General features: G+C 38.4%; 1 protein-coding gene and 1 long non-coding RNA gene across 2 annotated transcripts; both read right to left on the bottom strand.

Annotated features, from left to right (window-relative positions):
* Nucleotides 1-4,522: 4,522 nt before the first annotated feature.
* On the bottom strand, nucleotides 4,523-16,450 carry LOC136241120 (epidermal growth factor receptor-like). Its single transcript, XM_066032292.1, has 23 exons — nucleotides 16,241-16,450; nucleotides 11,368-11,856; nucleotides 11,239-11,316; nucleotides 11,060-11,193; nucleotides 10,866-11,007; nucleotides 10,698-10,808; nucleotides 9,101-9,212; nucleotides 8,656-9,050; nucleotides 8,037-8,199; nucleotides 7,904-7,979; nucleotides 6,997-7,853; nucleotides 6,811-6,943; nucleotides 6,701-6,757; nucleotides 6,532-6,636; nucleotides 6,379-6,477; nucleotides 6,135-6,320; nucleotides 6,020-6,083; nucleotides 5,794-5,961; nucleotides 5,595-5,741; nucleotides 5,443-5,540; nucleotides 5,277-5,378; nucleotides 4,770-4,875; nucleotides 4,523-4,720 (listed from the first exon to the last, which is right to left on the bottom strand). Exons 1-23 carry the CDS (start codon nucleotides 16,320-16,322, stop codon nucleotides 4,590-4,592), a joined length of 4,035 nt encoding a protein of 1,344 aa, XP_065888364.1. The 5' UTR covers nucleotides 16,323-16,450; the 3' UTR covers nucleotides 4,523-4,589.
* Nucleotides 16,451-18,639: 2,189 nt separating this feature from the next.
* LOC136240052 (uncharacterized) lies at nucleotides 18,640-19,373 on the bottom strand. Its single transcript, XR_010693639.1, has 4 exons — nucleotides 19,162-19,373; nucleotides 19,047-19,110; nucleotides 18,825-18,992; nucleotides 18,640-18,771 (listed from the first exon to the last, which is right to left on the bottom strand). It is a non-coding gene; the product is annotated as an uncharacterized lncRNA (long non-coding RNA).
* Nucleotides 19,374-21,340: the final 1,967 nt, after the last annotated feature.

Genomic DNA, 21,340 nt, shown 5'->3' with positions numbered 1-21,340 from the left:
AAAAGTAAATCTTAGTACTAGCTATCCCCCTAGAACTGCACCTGTATGAACTCTTACTATGTACAATAAGTGTATAAACTTTGTTAATGCAAGCTTTCAATGCATCTAAAAGGTCCAATGTAGCTCTCGGTTCAGTGACTTCAGTCACCAATATATTTGGTGAGGCAACTGCCTCACCTGCCTACATTGTAGCTACTATTTAATATAAGCTTTGTTCATACCACACTGTATGATCACAGCTTAAATATAGTATCTTGTGTATCACTGTATTGTTATTGTGCTACAGTATCTTGTTATTATTGTTATTGTACTCCACAAGAAGAAATGGAATAGCTCTAATGGCAGTAGTCTAAGATGTATAGGTTTGTATGTGGTGGAATGATGTGTATGTGGTTGCTCAGGACTGGCTCTGATTTAGAAAGTCTACTTGTATGTATTTGGCATTGTTAATGAACTACAAGTACATATGCGCCTATTAATGTTACGCTCCGCAACTACGTACCAGGTCGGGTAGCATTTGTCCACAGGGTAGGAGCATTTGCAACAAGAATAAGCATGTGCTTAGTGATTCCCTTAGGTATGTTAATTGTATGGGATTTGTAGTTTGCAACACAAAGTTGTCCCCAGGGGTTGGGAAACTTGCCGTGTAATGTTTATGAATCCCCACTGTTCTTTACGTATCTAGGGCATGACATTGATAGGTGCATTGCTCAAAACTATAACTCATCATGTCATGTGCTAATATAAGAGTTATTAAAATGCTTCATCTTTTTTCATTTAAACAAATCTGACACCTGGGTTGTGATTGTCGACTTCAAGAAATTTGTATAGTGGGATAATGCCTGTCAACAACCAGACTTGGCGTCAAATACATGAGTATTTATATTTAATTGCAATTAAATACAAATTATGAGTAATTGTATTTGTGTAATTGTATTTGTAGTTTAGAAACTGGAAATATTTGTATTTGTAGTTAAATACTTTAAAATATTTACAATTACTTCAAATACTTTTACCAAAATAAGATCATAGAATTAACTGAATCTTTGATCATAAGTGGTGATCAGGAGTCAGAGCCCCCAACCAAGAAAATGACATTTTTCAATGATTTGATATAGAGACAGTATCTTCTAATACTATCATTGCTCCCAAAGACATGACATGGCACTTCAAACAGAAACATCAAAGTAGGTTGGATGACTATTCTAAAAATCTGGATGAAAAATATCACCAGGTCTAGCAGCAGATTCCCTAGACATCTTCTGTTCCTTCTGGACATCTGAATTATCCTCCAATAGTGCATAATAAATAATGTCACACAAAGCATTATGTCATCTCAGTATGCGAAGTGGACCATGTCCACTTCCTATCAGGTGATCTCCAAAATGATCAACCATTTGTCCACAAACACACAATGGTGAATCTGCATCAGAGAAAACTGGAATACCCAGCCAAAGCTGGAGAGCAACAACAACTCAACAGGTGGAATTGTTAACCCAAGTTGAGGGCAAGCACAAGCCAAACCAGAGGAATTTGATAAAGCTAGTAAATGAGCCCTATCAAGTATACTCTGTTTAAGCAAAGCTTCAGAGTAAAAATGCTCATCAAGGTGTAACTGTAGATAATATGTTTGTGAAGCAGGGGAGAAGCTGGAAGTAGACCAATCAAATTTTGCTGTGTTATAGCATAGATAATAGAGTAAAGGGATAGGAAACGCAAGCGATTTCCGGTTTGATTTCCGTTACGCGTGACTTGAAAGGACAAGACAGTTTTGTGAGAATTAGTGTTCTAAGCAGCGTAAATAGTAATCCAACAGACTACAGTAAGTATTTAGGCGTATGTGAGAGATTTTGGCGAGAGAATTCAGACCGTAGATTTTGTAACAAAGCGTATCGCATTAACCGTGATTGTTACACGCTGTCACACTTTCGCTCATCGTACCTTCATGCCTCGTCCATACCGCTTCTTTTATAGCCGGTTCCACTTTCGAATCTTGTGGTAAGCTAGGCGTGTCACCAACACAGTCTTTTACCGTTGCGTTGTACTGCAAGGTGGTTTAAGCTTTTGGTTAAAAATGGAAGATACTTAGTCGTTTCTTCAAGCAACAGTTCCTGTTTTGCTCCGATATTTCCTCTGGTTCCCTCTGTTAAATGGTAAGGAATAGGTTTATCACAGTTAAAAGGATAGAATATATTTACGAAGAAAGTAAAGTGGTTTAAAGTAATTTTTGGGCCGTTTTTTTCACTTTCAATCTCCTTTAATTTTGCGTATAACTTCCTTGAGGGTTGGTACCATCCTATTTCCCTCGATTACTTACTTGAGTTCACTGTAGCGAAGTTTCACAGTCGTTGGTTACAAAATTCTGTCGTTACAACAATTTGTTTCTCTTTGATACAAGCGCAGCAAGCGTAACGAGTATGTTCGTGACGTACTACACGGAATTCCAATAGAAATGTACGTATTTTGTGACGTCACGTTATTGCGTTTCCTATCCCTTTACTCTATTATCTATGGTTATAGCTTCTCCCACCAACATGAAATTGCTATCTCTCTAGATGCCCAATAATTGACAAACTAAGTCCTTGAAATCTGAACAGCTACCAAGGTAAGCTGCATAAACCATGTCAGAGGTCTGACGAATGCCCAATCCACCCAATCTCATAGGAAGAGTAGCTTGTTACCAAGTGAGATCTGAAAGTGAATGGTGAACAACACGAGAAAGGCTAGAATGAAGTTGGTTGTCAAAATCTCAAAGGTGGCTCAGCAAATGTGGAGGCACTGTGCGAAGGATATGAATAATTTTACAACAACTCAGACACTGACGCAGAAGTGAAGCTCCATCTGGGTGTTATCAGCATCCTTATAATCTGCAGTTGGGTCCCCTGACTTTTCAATGCAGCAGAGGTGTACAACAAGGATATCCTCTAGACCCCTTAGTGTTCTCCCTGGTTTTGCTAGATTTGATGGAGTCTATTGAAGTTCCTTGTGACATTATTTCTTTTCAATTATGGTAACTAGATGATGGAACTTTTGTGGGGTCATGGTCTGCTGTAGCAGATTTATTGGACCTCTTAGCAACACAAGGGCCATCCTTTGGACTCTGTGAAGTTTTTTGGCCAAGTGGAGATCCATCTTTTCCAACATTTCTGAAGGAGGTAGGCCATCCACTGCAATTTCGGATGGTATTGAGCTGTTGGGATCCCCTATTTTCGGCAGTCCCAAGTTCTTTGACAATTTTGCTGATTCTCTTTTTGACAAGGTCCATTGTTTACAAGACTTACTACCTAGTTTGGAAGACCCTGGTCATTGATGACTGTCCAGACATTTTGACAGCACAATGTTTTGACACTATTTCAAGCACTGCTACACAGTATATATATATATATATACAAATTTTTGAATGATCTCAAATTTGAGTAGAATTATAACAACCGTTAAATCTACAGAATTACGTTTTCTCAATGTAGCAAGCTACATAGCAAAGAAGACTTGCTAATAGATAAGTATAATGGATCATATGTAATGAACAAAGTACTGCAACGTCCAGCCAGACTTCCTCTCCTGCAATGACCATCCCACATCCTGACCAACTGTCTTGACTACAAAGTACGAACATAACTATAAAACTTTAATATTTGTAAGTTCATCTGACTGTAGGCTGTGGGTACATGTTGCCCACAACCTTTAATGCAGGCCTTGCTTGTACTAAAGCATTAAAATAGTAAAATACAGTAAAAAAATAAAATAATTATGCATGTATTCATTTATTGATAGCTAGCTAATTATGATTAGCTACTGTACATAAATAGATACACATATAGAAATAAAGACAGCATAAAACAGATTAACAAAGACCAAAGTTAAAGATTTTTCCTGTTACCATTCTCCGAGCGGTGACCAGTCTGTTAATTCTGGCTATAAAATTGAGCCTGTTTGCAACCCCAGGAGGTAAAGTACTCAGTAAACAGGTGTTTTGTGTACAGTACTTAGCCTGAGTAGTGGAAACTTGGAGATTGCTTTTGTAAGTAATAAGCTATATAATAATATTGTGGAAAATCTTTATGAATGACTGTATATAGTGTTTTAATTTTCACTAAACTTACATGTTTTGGTTTAAGACTGTATCTTTATACAGAGTCATAATATTTCAATGAAACTTTTATGGGGTGTCATGGACTACTCACTCACAAATATAAGCTATTCACCTTTGCAATCTGTTGAATATTGTAAATGTGATGGGATTTAATTTAGTGGATTGTCAAAATTAGTTGTGGTGCAGAGTGAGTTTATGGTGGCACCCCTTCTGAAATCACTTTATACATCCTAAGGAGTCACTGTACCAAGTTTGGTGCTTTGGTCCACTATGTCACGATTTTGGCAAAATTTTGACCAGACCACACAGGACTGCATGTGCTATCTGAAATGGCCATGGTGAGTTGGAGAATCCAGCAGCTAATATCAGCTATAGGTGTCATATTATACATGTAACCTAATAATCAGCTGTGATAGAAGGGAATTCCAATCACCTTGATGTATATACAGTACGTACTATGTAGCAGTAAAAAAATACAAACAAATTCACATAATGATTATGTTTCATCATGTTTAGAAGTCAATAGGACACTTGTTTTAAGCTTGTCTGTGTCAGATTCAACGTCATCTTCCTCCCCATGATTAAGGCTATACTGATATCCTTCATCTTCTGTGTTATTAGTGAGTTCTGTGATGAGAGGTTGAGTAACAACTATGGTACTATACAATTGGTTCACCATTATCTATCACTAGATGTTCATAGCCACTTGTACTTGTTGTGCTGTTAATGGTCTGGTCTCCAGCATCCATAGCTACTTCATTGGTTATGATGACATAGTTATTCTAGTGGTGTAGAGCATAGCATGATTAATGAATAGGTTCAAGACACCTTTATTTAGGGGGGGCTAGGGGGTCTTGGTGATGCCATGGCCTAGCTATAAGTCGAAGACCAAAAAAAAGGTCACAACCTGCTGGCAATTAATTGTTTCCCTCCACCAACTATATCTCCCCATTTACAACTACATACGTAGCTTGATATACTACTCCTCTAAGAATACTGCAACTTATCTATTAGAGTATCTTGATCTTGACTGCTCTATTAGGGTATCTTGAATTAGTAATGCTATTGAGCTAGACAACTATTGATAATTTTAATGGGATAAGCCCCCCCATAATTTTTTTCACAGGGGTTACAGCCCCCTTCTCCACCACCCCTGAGTAGGTTACAGCAAAGAAAAACTTACCTTATCCTCAGTTATTGTACTTGATTTCCTCTCATAGTGACTTTTACATCGTTCCAGTTTCGTGGTTGGAAGTTCATCATAGTTGTCCAATGCACCATCAACCTGGAAAGAGTGTGTGTGTATAAATGACTAGTACTGTTGTGCACATCTTATGTTGTACACTTACAATTGTTAGTATATATGTTAAAGGATCATTAATAAAATTGTGCATGATGACTTCTAGGTCTGCAAATGATGGTCGAGCATCAGGACTATTTAACCAACCTACAAAACAGTACTCAAATGTTGCATAAATAAAATGTTCAACATTTGACTAACACTTCACAAGTACAGTGTAGAGATCAAGGGTACAGGTTTGTGGTTGCTCTAGTCTTTTCCCACTTTGTAGAGCATAAAGTAATTCAAAGGGTTGTAAAGATGGATATGGTAAAGACCCAAATGTCAGTATCTCCCATACTGTCACTCCTATGAGACAACTCAAACATCTGTGATCAGCCATAAAGCCAAACAAGCTCACCATATGCCCACACATCAGATTTGTGTGTGAACAGTCCATGTCCAAGAGATTCAGGAGCTAGCCATCTGAATGGTAACATACCACCTGCTGATTTATAAGTTGTTTCTCCAACATTAAGAATCCGTGTGAGACCGAAATCAGTAATCTTGACATGTTCTGGTCCTTGAACTAAAAATAAACTTGTTTAACCTTGCATGTGGGTAGACTTCATCACATGTGTTCTTACCTAACACATTTCTGGCTGCTAAATCACGATGTACCATCCTTATGCTCTCCAGATATTTCATACCCTACAACACCACATAATGTGTTCTCTACATAGCACTCTATAATGTCTGTACCAAAGCAATTTGAGCTGCAAATATCAGTAGTGTCCTTGCTGTAAACTGTGACTCGTACTTTTTCAAATGATCATGTAGTGATCCAAATGGCACATACTCAGACACAAGCATCATTCTTGTTCCAAGACACACACAAAACAATCGCACAACATATTCATTACTAACAGAGGCCATAGTGACTCCTTCCTACAACAGTTCAATACTTGTAACATTATAAACATCATAATATGTTGTACACATTAACCTGGAGTAGTTCATTTTGGGATTGAGCAGATGTTCCTTCCTTCATTACTTTAATAGCTACAGTATACTTGTGAGTATCTCCCTCAGGTTGCCATAATCCCTACAAAACATTTTGTGTCCATGCAACTACACTCAGTGCATTTAGTTGCAGAACCTTATAAACAGTTCCAAATGCTCCATTTCCAAGTTCCTTCTCCAACTCTAGGGCAGTCGCTGGTATCACAACGAGGTGGGATTGATTGGGAAGTACTTTTGGAAGCTGTAACAAATAAATTATTCAGTGGGACTAAGTGGAGTGTGGTCACTAAACATTTCATACAAACCTCTTCCATTTTCATGCTAGCAAATGGAGACTTGACATATATTGGATTTTCAGCTACCTGTGTATTTACCAATTGTTACAGAGTAATTGTTAAAATTAGGGAAGTCTTACTGCTTTAAAGGTGTACTTGGCTGAAGGCTTGTACAATGCTCGAGTACTAAATATGATAACCACTATGATAATAATGATCAGCAGTACTCCACCTAGTACACTTCCTACTACTGCACTAACTGGAGTAGTACTCCTAATAATAGCAAGTGTAGCATTTAACAGTACAACTAACACTTCTTCGCTTACGATGCTGAACTAACTGCTGTTGTGTTGTCATGGTCAATGGTGACACACATTTGATCTTCTTCCACTGCCATAAAATCAGGACCACAACAACCAAACAGTCCTAGATCATCACCTTCTGGTGGAATGATGGTATAGCCTGGAGGATCATTACATGATGTACAATTGGTGGACTCTGGACCAACACATTCTGCACAATAAGGATGACATTGATCACATGTTGAATTAACCATATTCTCAAATTTGTTACTGGGACATCTTCCTGAAGGTAAACACTTAAATGTGTCATCATCACTCAAAAAGTTCTTAACATTCTTACAAGCAATACATTCTTGTTGACTCCCACCAATACATCCATCACACTCTTCATGACATAATAGACAACGTTTGGCACTGACATATTCTCCATCTTCACAACTACCAACACAAATGGAACGACCTTGACTGTCTTCTCTTGATGCAAACACACATTGTGAACATTGATGGGCCTCTGGTCCACTACAAGATTGACATTGTTCATGACAAGGATCACAAAATTGTGTTGGGAATGGAAATGGTTCAACAGGATCAAATGGAAGATTCAGAAATGTTCTGTCAATACAACCATCATCAGGAAGACATCTAACTTGACCTAAAGTCTCATTTCTCAACACATGATAACAACGATTACATCCACCATCTTCTAAACGATCACTAGGACCAGTACACCCAGTTTGTGGTACACACACACTATTACAAGGGAGACAGAAGTTAGTGTCATTAAGATAAGTACCTATTGGACACTGTGAAACACAAGTGATAGTGTTGTTGGCAGTGGGAAGAGCAAAATTCTTACATCGACCAAAACAGTCACTAGGTGCCTGTAATATATGACACAAGCTAATGAAACATTATTGTGTAATGAACTTACTGGACCAGAACAAGAATCATTACACTCTTCATGACACACTTCACATGTCATTGTAGAGTTGTCAGCATACAGGAATCTTATACAAAGCAAAATATGATTTAATATGTACAGCTTTTACAAGGTGCTCACTTACAGGGCTAGGAATTGTAGTCTAGTAGACTCACAGGAGTCAACACAGATACGTTCAGCTCCATTCCTGTACAGGTAAACTTTACACACTACACAGTCAGTATCAGCTGGACCCCAACACCGATATGTCTCATTACACTGGTTGTGACATGACATTCCTGCAGCAACTGCCGCAATTAACACACGTCAAAACAAAGTTTACACTGGAAACTGTTAATTAATATTTACACTTGAGGACACCTACATAATTCAGACACTTAGTTAAGGTCCAAAACTATCTCTTAATACATAAACTGATCAGGAAAATCAGGACCCCTTGATAATCAGGACTATTGATCTGTCCCATGGTGTTTGTAATACACCAGCTGCAGTGGTAGGTGAAAAGGCATATCTTAGGCCTGTGACACCTCACTGCAAAATGACTTACCTTTGTTTGGGCATGACTACTATGTTACAAATTTGTGAAAACCCTTTTCTTATAGTTTCTAAGTAATGGACACTTGTCTATTACTTATTACACAACACAATATTGCATGTGTGTACAGTTTATGATAATGTTAAATTCTGAAACTCATTTACGTCTTCACAAAAACAACATATAATTTAACTATAATTTAACTAACCACATTCATTGTAATCCCTTCGTGCTGTAACACCATCATATAGAACTGTCTGGTTAGGTGATGCTTTGTAATATTCCAGTTCTCCAATATAACACAAGGTAGGATTGTTGACTAGCCAAATATCTAACCCTGATATTTCTACTAGTTTGGGAAAGTGTATTTGTGTTAGACTGACAGCAAGAAGAGCACTGGAGGTTGGGTTGTTGTCACTGATCTGTAGAGAGTCAAGATAATTATCTGGTAAAGCAGTGTCCCCCTCATATCCTCCAATGTACATGAGGTTAGGAAGATAGTCAAACACTTCCTCTCCCCAGCTAGCAATGACCAGTTGTCCTAAAATCACTTCAATACTAGAAAGGTTTTCCTTAGCTTGTGTTAGGTTGAGATTCTGAGAGCTGTGAAAATAATTATAATTTTATTTGTACTATTAATATCAGTCACTTACATGAACTGCTCATACGTTATGACATTAAAAGTGAGGTCACCATTAACAATAGTACATCCAGAAAATGACGGAACTGCAGCAGGTAACAGTTCTCCATCTACTCCTCTACACACTACAATATATCATTTCATAAGCAATGCTCAGTGAACGCAATAACAGCCAGCATTTTATCTACAACTATTTGCAAATTCAGGAAATAATCCCTCTGCACCCTTTTGTAGCTATATACTGATCCTACTAGCTTATAAAATACCAATATTTGCCTTATACTTGTTTGTTAACATTTTGTTGCAACGTAATTGAATGTGCATGAAAGGAAAGAATACAAGACAAATACACAATTTGCATAATAATGTAATGAATTCAGCTAATTTAAACTACACAAATCATATTATGACATCTTACCACCTGAGGTTAATCAGTACCTGGCTGGTAACTTGTATAGTGATAATGATTTGTAGCATGCATGGTAAAATAAATAGTGCTTTACTGCCATGTTATAAGTTATCCTTCAGGGGCAATCAAATGCTGTTCCTTCCACATCACTAAGGTGGTACATAGCAACAGTTTAGCCACAATGCACACTGTGCCATAGCTGAAAGCTAGGACTGTAGCACAGCAACTTTTATGTAGCCGTTCCGCATAGTTTTCAGCTGTTTTATTGTTTATTACACTATCCCACTGCAGGAAGGTGTTGGGATTAGTCCTGCATGGCCAGACTGTTATTTTTCCTTTTATGAGTATAATGGTCAGCAGATGAAAGCATCTGGTGTATTAGCTACAATGGCCATATACTATCCGTTTTTGGAGATGTTTGTTTAATGAATTCAATAGGCTTTTTAATGCAGACGAGTTTTAATGCAGATGAATGCAGACTCGTCTGCATTAATGGTCTATGGGCAAGCTGATTGGTAAGGATGGTGAATAAAGATATATTAACAAGGTGTAAATCATGCATTAAGGTTTCTAGCTCACACTAGCAGTAATAAACATAGAACATTAATTTTGCACCTTGTCAATATGTTTAGTCATCAATCAATATCTCCAAACACTGGATAGTTGTCAGAAGTAAATGGCTATTGAGTTACACCAGACCCTTTTTCTGCTGGCCATCACTCAAAAAAGGAAGTATAAAGCAGCCTTACCACACCCGAACTCAGAGAATGATACATTAATCTGCTTGCTTCTACTACTGTGGGAGGTGTGGTACAAAGCTTATGCATATATTCTCAATACAAAGCCATTGGTGTGCTAGCATGAATTGACATCTTGTACCATCAACAAAAAAGAAAAGAAGAACAAGGGTAAGTTCATGATGCATGCATTGTACTATGACATACCAGCTGGGCTGAAGCAATGTCTAACAGTGAAAAAATCAAACCTGCATATAGCTTTATACAGCCATGCATATATGCTTGTCTGAAGGCATGCAGTTAGGTAGTCAGTTAGTCAATAACCTTCAAACAATTCAATGGAATTTCAAGTCATACTAAAATTAACTGCTTGATTGTACCTAATGTCAATAATGACAAGATGTGAGGCTAGTTTCTGGTTAATATTTGTAAACCTTCATGTTCCTTATTACATGATAACTAACCTCTTCCTCCCACACACACTCCATTTGGACATGGTTCACAAACACGTCCCACTGTTTGGAAACCTGGTTGACACTCACTTACACAAAATATTCCTTGCTCAAAGCGATTACCTACAAAATAGTACCAATATTATTACTGTTATATCAAATCACACTCTCATTTCATACTAGGACACGTCTTTACACAGAGTGAAACAGAATGAAATCGAAAATTATCATTAATCTCAACTCGCGTAGTTTCAGAATTGTATATTTCTCTCGGAGGACACTCAGTAACACAAGAACCATTGTTGTTGAAATTCTTGCATGCCTGTAAGAATTACGTATGTACTAACTTCGAGCTATTGTGCAACACTACTTACAGTACACTGGTTATCATTAGGTCCCACACAACCAGCTGCACATTCTCTACTACAACACTGAGGATTCCCTGCAATGTTCAGGTAACACCTTCTTGTTGAACAGTCTTCAAAGCAATTGCCAAAATTCTTTGTTACTATAGAACAGGATAATTACAATATCAAAGATATAAGCTTCTTACAAGTTTGACACAATCCTGAGCTCCAACAATATTGGTACTCACAGTATGAACAGTTACTAGCAATAATGTCTGTACTGCCTAATGAAAATATCATTACACCATACACTGTTATGTACAAGCTTGACTTACTAGGACAATGATCATTTCCTATGTCTTGATATTGACTGTTAGGGTCAGTAAGAATATCCTCCCACAGGACACCTCTGTGATTACAAGAGCTTACAGTCACAATGTACACATCTCCTAATGTGATCTCTGTCAGTTTTGGTAGGCACACTGGTGCGGTTACATTTTGAATAAATAATGCTGGATTTCCTGTAGGATCTGTTAAATAATCTATCAAGTTATGTCCTCTGATCAGTCGTAAATTTGGTAGTGTTATATTATCAGTTACATTGATGTTCTGTATATTTAACGTGTCACCAATTTCCTCCACACTAGATAGAAATTCAAAATCTGTAGAACTATAAGTCTCATTCAGTTGTCTGTTTAAAATGTTAACACTTCCATCAACCATCCTACACCCACAATACACAGTTCTCAAAGCTTCTAAGAATTGTTCTTTTGATTGTCCAATAACAGCTGCAGTTTCTAGTCCACGGAGACCATCACAAAATTCTAAAGGATAAAAGCAAATTAAAAAAAGAATAAATTATAAGATAACAAAACTGTCATTATAATTGTCAATATTACTTTACTATACAGTGGGACATTATGTGGGAAATATAGTTGATTATCTTCTGGTAAGGACAATGTGGCCAGGTCTATCTTGTGTACAAATGATACCAATTATAGAGTTGTTTATATGCAACAAAACTCTGCATGCATTCAAATGATTTCCTGAGAAAGTGATGAGCACCAAACAGGTCATATATACGTATTTTAGTGGTATCTTACTACTAGCAACTACCATGGTTCATAATAGTGATCGCCTATGTTTTTTGCCAAAACCCCAAACCTAAACATCATCTTAGTAAGCTCCCCCAACCACAAAAGAAGCCTTGGAAGTTAATTTGGCAGAATTATAGGTCCACTAGTAAGCAAATGGAACCAATAAATGTACTTTAGAAAAAACTGAAATGTTCATAATATACCATGAACTGAAATGGTTCCAGTGATTGATCTCCTGGCATGGGCTATTATTATACATGGACCATCCAGACTTTGTCTCATGTGTATGCCCTTGTGATTTAGATACTTAATGATTATATGAACTATAGAGGTGTACCGATCTACTGATCTACCAATCCAGTATCAGATTGGCAGCTGAGTTGGACGATTGAAGCAAAATTGGCACAACTGATTTTTAAACAGTAATTCGATTTGATCTTTCTGATAACTCCATGTATTCAGGCATACTGGACTTACTCTATCATTTCTCTTCTCCATAGGCAATCTTTTCTGTAGGTCATGGTACAAGAAGCCATATGATTATGTACAAGTTTGCTTGAAACATACCCTCGAACTTACTCAACCTTCTAAGAAACAATGAATAGTGCTGCACTAAATGAAATGAAACACTTGAATACTGCACTACATCACTAACACATCAGCTGACAAGTCATTAAACACAGAGCATTCCACTGGCAGGCAAGTCTTGCAGGAAATTACATCAATGATATTTGTGGATGCCTTATAGTCTATGCTGTATGATTGAGGCCACACCACCATTGGCACTGATGCATGGCTCTACTAACAATACTTTGGTCATTATGCAGCTTATTTATTTATATATTTTTTATTAATGCTTTACAGCACAAGTGCTGAAGGTCTGTAGGACACCTGGTGCTACAGCCTGTAGGACACCTGGTCCTACAGCCTGCTCAAAGACTTTAGCTACATAAGATGTGTTTGAAAAGTTGCAGAAAGGAGAAAAAAATCCATGACTGGACCTGGGCAGCCTTGAACCTGCAGCTATCCGATTTACGCTCGAACGCTTACAGGAGTCTACCAGGTGGTCAGGATCTCTAAGTACCCCAAGTAGAACCAAATGGAGTATAACATAACTGCACCATATATGCTAAGTTTGAGATAGTAAAATTGTATGAGCTACCTGTAACAAATACTTGGTACATCATCGGTATCGGTAATAGTCTAAATATATTAGATCGGATTGAAATAGTTCAAAACTGTTGAATCAGTAAATCTCTATAGCTATGTACATGAACATTAAGAAAATTTGTAAGGGTGTGGCAGTGTTTTTATTTGCAGTGCATGCTTAGGCCACTCCAAATATATTCTCTAGGACTTAGGCATATTTGCATGCGGGCGAGTGGTCCATTTCCATTATTCCATTATAAGATTAGCAGCTTTTTAACACTTTACAAGCCATTATTTGCTTGGTACAACCATAAAAAGCTGCATAAAGCATGCTTAGGCTTGAACTTCTTTTTAAGTTGTAAAAATAGCACAAACGTGGATTTGTGCCGACTTGATAGCACTGCTGACACGTGAGCTGGCACAGTTGCACAATGAGCCTGTACAGTATGCAAGAATAACCGGAAAATAATGAAAGAATACGGAATAATGGAATATTTAGAGCTGACGTTAACCAGATGCTGGCGGTGGATGGAAAACAGAAAATTTATTTGGAGTGGCCTCTGATACACTTTGTGCTGCTCTCTCTGCTGTTGCTAGGAGGTTGGCTACAACACTTGTTGACCCTTGCTGCCTTTTTGCATTTACTGCTTGCTGTCTTATTGCTTTGGACAAACATCCAGGTGTGAGGCCTATTGGAATTGGTGAGGCGATTACTTTCTAAGGCTGTCTTATGCATTATTCGAAATGATGTATTGTAGGTGGCTGGTCCTTGCAATTGTGTGCAGGCCAACCTGCTGGTTGTGAAGCTGCCATCCATGCCATGAGGGCAGTTTTTGACTCCCGATGCTGAAGCTGTTCTTCAAGTGGATGCTACTAATGCTTTCAATTGTTTGAATTGTCAGGCTACTCTTAGAAACATCTCTGTTCTCTGTCCATCCTTTGCTAAAATTTTGATAAATACCTATCAAGAGGACTCCAAACTTTATATTGATGGTGACTACATACTTTCTCAAGGCACAAGATCCTTTGGCGATGCCAATGTATGCCCTTGGTATTGTGCCTCTTATCCAGCAACTTGCTGATATTGAGGTCTCATAGATGTGGTATATGCTGACAATGCATCTGCAGGCAGCTCGCTGCAGTGTCTCCGCTCTTGGTGGGATCATTTAATTAGTCTGGGACCTGATTTTGGCTACTTTCCTAATGCAGTCAAGACATGCCTTATTGTGAAACCACAACATCTTCGTAGGGCCAGAACTTTGTTTCGTGGAATGGGTGTGGTTATTACTGATGTTGGCAAGAGTCATGTTGGTTCTGCTTTGGCCACTGTTGAGTTTCTGAATAGCTATGTTCAGAATAGGGTTTCTTAATGGGTGGGTGAAATTGAGAAACTTTCTGAGATTGCTATTACCCAGCCTCAGGCAGCATATATGGCCTTCATGCATGTATTTCTGCATCGTTGGTCGTATATTGCTCGGACAGTGCCTATGTCCTCTGAGCTCTTCCTTTCACTTGATGATGTTTTGAGCCTCTGCTTTCTTCCAGCTGTGACTGGTAAATCAGCATTTGGCCCTGTTGAATGGAAGCTACTTTCATTACCTGCTCGCCATGGTGAGCTTGGTGTCATCATTCCAACTGTTCACTTTTTATCGTCTCTTTCTTCTAATCGTGTTGCAGCCCCTCTAATTGACCATTTATTAAGACAATGTTCTTCTTGTAGTCTTGATGTCTATCAGCAGATGTACCAATGCAAGCGTGAACTGAGAGTCTCTCATCGCAATGATTTGTCTGCTCAGGTGGATTTGCTTTCTGATCGTTTGTCTCCATATTAGAAACATGTTTTTGATGCTGCTTCTGAGCGTGGTGTGTCAAGTTGGCTAACCACACCCCCCATTCCTGGGCATGGGTTTGCTTTGAGCAAAGGGGAGTTTCATGATTGTCTGTGTTTACAATTTGGATGGCAGCCTGCCTGTTAACTTGCCTCAGACTTGTGTTTGTGGTAAATCCTTTAGTGTGGAGCATGTGCCTTTAGCTGTCCATGTGGTGGTTTTCCATCTATTCGCCACAATGATATTTGAGACTTAACTGCAAAGTTACTGAGTGAGGTGTGCAATGATGTTTGTGTTGAGCCTGCTCTCCAGCTACTAGCTGGGGAACCTCTACGTTATGCTACTGCTAATGGAGAAGATGGTGCTCGACTAGATGTTGTTACTAGGGACTTTTGGGGTTGAAATAGGCAGTGTGCATTTTTTGATGTTAGGATGTTTAACCCTTTTGCGCGCTCCTATATTCGTTCCCCATTGTCCAGATGCTACTTGGTTCATGAACAGGAGAAGCGTCGGGCTTATGATAAACGCATCTGTGAAGTTGAGAGAACATGCTTTTCACCATTGGTGTTTGCTGCTACTGGTGGCATGGGACCTTCTCAGTGCCACTGCTGTCTTTAGGAAACTTTCTTCCTTGTTAGCGGAAAAATGGAATATCAATTACAGTAAATTGTTTTGGTTGTGATGTAGGTTGTGCTTTTTCTTGATAAGAACTGCTGTGATGTGTTTATGGGGTCATCGGTCTTCGTCTCGACATCCTATACCATCTCATGTCGATCTGGCCTGTTCTGAGGGTCGCCTTGATTCTGGTGGCCCTGAGTGAATGCTGGTCTTTCCAGCGGCCCAGCACTTTAACAGCTAGTGCTGGGGGTGGTTGCAAGAGCAGTCCATCTAGCCCGGGAAAAAAAATTGGAGTGGCCTTAACTCTGCATGCTGCATAGGTCTAATACAATATACCCTGTGGCTGTAATAGTGAACACAATTTATATTGGCATCACTGCATATACAAATCAATTCAGTCACTGATTGTTATAGTACAGTTCAGTAGCTACAGGTGCTATACGTACGTCAAGGAAAGTGTACTGCTATGAATTTTCTGACATACAGGTGTATAATGATTAATTCAATGTGGTTACCTTTTGGAGGACAACTAGTAGTGGATTGGCTGATGACAGCGATCTGTAGTAAGGCGGCGACATGTGAAAGCAAGCTAATCATCTCGGGATCTCAGCAGATAACGAGACCATGTGGTAGTTTTCATGTGCAACTAGTACAGACCGAGTGACCTTTGTACGAAATACTATCAAAAGCGAGTGGGGTGCGGCACAGTACGGTAGTCAACAAGGATGGTCACGTGACAGTGTGGCAGGTTTTTTCCCCAGAGTGATTTCACACAATCGAGAAACCCTAGAGGGCATATTCTCTAATCGATAAGCTTTATAAGCTCCAATCGATAAGCTCGACTGCTCGAGTCTAGTTTCGACTCAGTTGCAATGTTCATAAGTAGTAGCTAGCAGGCTATTTAATTTAGCTACTAGCAGCGGCGGAGGAAGTAGTTGATATGAGGGGGGGCTCCGCTGAACTGACCCAGACTTATTTCTATAGTTTAGTAAGGTGAGACCAAAAAAAAAAAAAAAAAAAAAAAAAAAAGGTCGCAACCAACTGACAAGAGCTTTCCACCTCACCAGCTACCATTTCTAGCTGATAAACTACATAAAAATCCGTACATAGCTCGCTACACACTGACTACTTTATTAGAGTGACTGCTCTATTAGAGTATCTCGATCTTTATCAAGAAAGATAATTTCGGTGTGATATCATTCTGAGGGGGGGCTAAGCCCCCCCCTCAGCAGACCGAGGGGGGCTTTAGCCCCCTAGCCCCCCCCTTTCCGCCGCCTATGGCTACTAGACTACGTAGTTTAATTTACTTGTAGCAGTCACTGTGACGAGGTAGCTAACGGGGATGATTATTATGTTTCATCATGTTTAGAAGTTGATGGGATACTTGTGTTAAGTTTATCTGTGTCATCTTCCTTCTTCCCATGATCAGTACTACTCTGATATCCTTTATCTTCTGTGTTATCAGTGAGTTCTCAGATGATAGGTAGGATGAGATGCAACTATGGTATTGTATGACTGTTCACACTACCATTATCTATCACTAGATGTTCATAGCCACTTGTACTTGTTGTGCTCAGGGGCGGATCTAGGATTTATAAAAGGGGGGGGGGGGGGGGGGGGGTTAACTCAAGGTATTAATCTCTTGGGTAGAGGTGTGTGAAGCACATTTCCCAGCATGCTGGAACTAGGGGGGTCTGGGGGCATGCCCCCCCCAAGGAAAATTTTGAAAAATAGATGCTAAAATACTGCAATTTGGAGACATTTCCACATAAAATTCATAATATTTTCTGCCTGTAGATATTTTATATACTGCCTTTAGATTATAGGTATGGCTCTCTGACTCCAGACTGACTCTGAAGTATTTTGCTAATGGAAAAGTTTGTACAGGCAACCAAGTACATGATGCACCCCTCTCACAATTGCACAACACTGAATAGGTGCATGTTAGAATAATAATATGTTGAAAGTGGAAAATTTTAAAATTTGAACAATACAAGATTGAATCTGAGAGCATTTTCAATGGAAATTGTGTACCTGAATTAAGTATTGCCATACATATTAACTACACAAGTAGATGAATGAAGCCCTTTAAACAGACCAATGCACTTCATTGTATGTATAGGTGCAGGCAGATTTGGAAAAATTCCATAACAGAACCAACTACATGTTTCCAGTGAATGTTCTATTAGAGTAGTTAGCTGACTGCTCTATTAGAGTATCTCGATCTTGTACACCTCCAATGTTGATCCGGGTCCTTGTTGCATAAACTTTAGCATAAATCCACTGATAATACCTTGGAAAGATGTTTATAAGGTGGTTTATGAGTATTTGTATTATTAGTGATCATATAATTATGCTAAGACAAAATTTCACTATAATACTCAGCATATTGATCAAGTAAAGCCTAAATATGAAGGGGGGGGGGGCTTCAGCCCCCAAAGACCCCCCCTCCCCTGGATCCGCCCCTGGTGCTGTTAATGGTCTGGTCCCCAGCATCCATAGTTACTTCATTGGCTATGATGACATAGTTATTCTATGAGAATTATAGGATGTAGAGTGTAACACTATTAATGTGTAGGTTACAGCAAAGAAAAACTTGTGCTTACCTTATCCTCAGTTATTGCACTTAATTTCCTCTCCAGCTTCGTGGTTGGTAGTTCATCATAGTTGTCCAATGCACCATCAACCTGGTAAGAGTGTGTGTATGTATAAATGACTGTTGTGCACATCTTAAGTAGTACACTTACAACTGTTAGTATATATCTTAATGGATCATTAATAAAATTGTGCATGATGACTTCTAAGTCTGCGAATGATGGCCAAGCATCAGGATTATTTAACCAACCTACAAAACAGTACACAAATGCTGCATAAACAAAATGTTTAACATTTGACTAACACTTCATAAGTACAGTGTAGAGATCAAGGGTACAGGTTTGTGGTTGTTCTAGTCTTTTCCCACTTTGTAGAGTATAAAGTAATTCAAATGGTTGCAAAGATGGATATGGTAAAGCCCCAAATGTCAGTATCTCCCATACTGTCACTCCTATGAGACAACTCAAACATTCTGTGATCAGTCACAAAGCCAAACAAGCTCACCATATGCCCACACATCAGATTTGTGTGTGAACAGTCCATGTCCAAGAGATTCAGGAGCTAGCCATCTGAATGGTAGCATACCACCTGCAGATTTATAAGTTGTTTCTCCAACATTAAGAATCCGTGTGAGACCGAAATCAGTAATCTTGACATGTTCTGGTCCTTGAACTAAAAATAAATTTGTTTAACCTTGTGGGTAGACTTCATCACATGTGTTCTTACCTAACACATTTCTGGCTGCTAAATCACGATGTACCATCCTTATGCTCTCCAGATATTTCATAGCCTACAACACCACATAATGTGTTCTCTACATAGCACTCTATAATGTCTGTACCAAAGCAATTTGAGCTGCAAATGTCAGTAGTGTTCTTGTAGTAAATTGTGACTCGTACTTTTTCAAATGATCATGTAGTGACCAAATGGCACAAACTCAGACACAAGCATCATTCTAGTTCCAAGACACACAAAACAGTCGTACTACATATTCATTATTAACAGAGGCCATAGTGACTCCTTCCTACAACAGTTCAATATACATAACAGCATTACAAACATCATAATACATTGTATACCCATTAACCTGGAGTAGTTCATTTTGGGATTGAGCAGATGTTCCTTCCTTCATTACTTTAATAGCTACAGTGTAGTTGTGAGTATCTCCCTCAGGTTGCCATAATCCCTACAAACCATTTTGTGTCCAAACAACTACAATCAGTGCATCTAGAACCTTATAAACAGTTCCAAATCATTTCTGTACAAAATGATGCGAATGCTATGCTGTACTGTACGGTAATTGGAAGTACTGTACGTGTAGTTTTGTGCTTTAGTTAGGCTGAGAAACTACTCGTGCCATGCATTTTTAATAACATCTGTATAATGTACGTGTAGATATGATCATCCAGAGCTTGCACGAGAGTAATATAGTTCGAGCTAGTCAGCTAGTTGGTCCAGCTCAGGCATGACTAACTGGACTGTCTCCTCCGGCCTTGGAAAAATCATATTACAATACTTGTTAGATGAAAATCCCTCATAGTGGAGGGAAAGTGTCTAGGCCTGGTCCTGAGTAATTCAAAGGGATTATTTCTTTGCAAAACTCCTTAATTTGTAGTATTCTCTATAGATGAAGATGGTTTCAATCATCGCATTACCTTGTTCTTCCAGTGTAAACATTTTGCATGTCTGATGGAATCCCTTTGAGGGTCATTTCATACAGGCCTATACAATGTTAGACATTCTCCCTCCATTATTACTAACTCTTGCTAATGTAAGGAAATATACTAAAACTGTTAAATCTACATAAATACATTGTGGGAAGGGTCCCATAGTGCTGATACACTCAGTAAAATGCTGCATTTCAACTAAATTGTCTAAAAGTTAGAATAAATCTACAATGCACAGGTATTAGCTTCATGTTGTTAAAAGGCAGTAAAAATTTCTTTGCAATTCCAGGGGTGGATCTAGGATTTTGCTAAGAGGGGGCACACTGGTAGAAGTGACTCCACAGTGTGCAAAGCACATTCTGTGAAATGAGCTTTCTATGGGGGTCTGGGGGCATTTTTGAAAATTAGCATTCTGAGATTGAATTTGGTGGCAATTTTGACTGAAGTTTTATTGATAGTACACTGGAAGTATGAATGCTGATACTAAAAAACAGAACTATAGCTAGTGTAGTATATATAAGGTCTACGCTATAACATATGCTCCCCAAGGAAATTTTGAAAATAAACTTTCCGAGATTGAATTTGGTGGCAATTTTGACTAAAATTTGTAAATGTTCGTGAAAATTTAATGCTGAAAGCATGTGTGCTACTGAGCTGGTAGTTTAAAGTCTATAAGCTTTCTAAAGGAAATTTTGAAAAATTAACCTTTTGAGAATGATTTTGGCTGATATCAGCTAACTGAACCAAACAATTTTAACTAACTGAACTGAAAAATTTTATTAAATGTTCAAATATTACAGAGCTACAAAACAGAATTAGCATACTAAAGCACAAACATTGCAAAATATTTAAACATTGATAGCATGTGTTGTGCAGGTGCATGATTTTTTATCTCCAAAATTTCTAGTCTCAACTAGGGTGTGGATAGAGTCAGTAACTCAATTTAGAACAGGTGTTTAGTTGTTTAAACATAATTAGGCATGAGGCTATTATGTGAGCATTATGCTTTTGAGTAGTGCTCAAAAATCATCTATTATGCTTTTGATAATTGCCCATTATTCCCAAAATTAGGCCACCATAATTGGCTAATAATGCCAGTTTATTGTTGCATCTGTTGATGTTTAAGCTTCAAATAGTCAGAATTTTTCAGCTGGTTGTTGTATTAGAGTATTTCATTTCAATGTGACTGCTTTATTAGAGTAAACAATAAGGTAGTGATTGTCTTATTAGAGTTTCTGACTGCTCTATTAGAGTATCTCAATCTTTTCTAACGGAATTGTGCAATCAGTAGATTTTCCTACTGTTAAAGCTTTATAATCACCTCAAAACGCTAGCATAATTCCTGATTCCCAC

This window comes from Dysidea avara, chromosome 12 (genome assembly GCF_963678975.1).
Source record: "Dysidea avara chromosome 12, odDysAvar1.4, whole genome shotgun sequence".
Taxonomy (NCBI): domain Eukaryota; kingdom Metazoa; phylum Porifera; class Demospongiae; order Dictyoceratida; family Dysideidae; genus Dysidea; species Dysidea avara.
This window is presented reverse-complemented; position numbering and strand designations above follow the sequence as displayed.

Excerpts from the sequence above, each read along its gene's own strand:
- LOC136241120 (XM_066032292.1), bottom strand. The coding sequence starts at position 16,322 with ATGATTAGCTTGCTTTCACATGTCGCCGCCTTACTACAGATCGCTGTC. Across the intron at positions 7,980-8,036 it reads AGACTACAATTCCTAGCCCT|ATTCCTGTATGCTGACAACT; the intron begins GTAAGTGAGCAC and ends GCTTTGTATAAG. Across the intron at positions 5,379-5,442 it reads TAACATATATACTAACAATT|GTTGATGGTGCATTGGACAA; the intron begins GTAAGTGTACAA and ends CACTCTTTCCAG.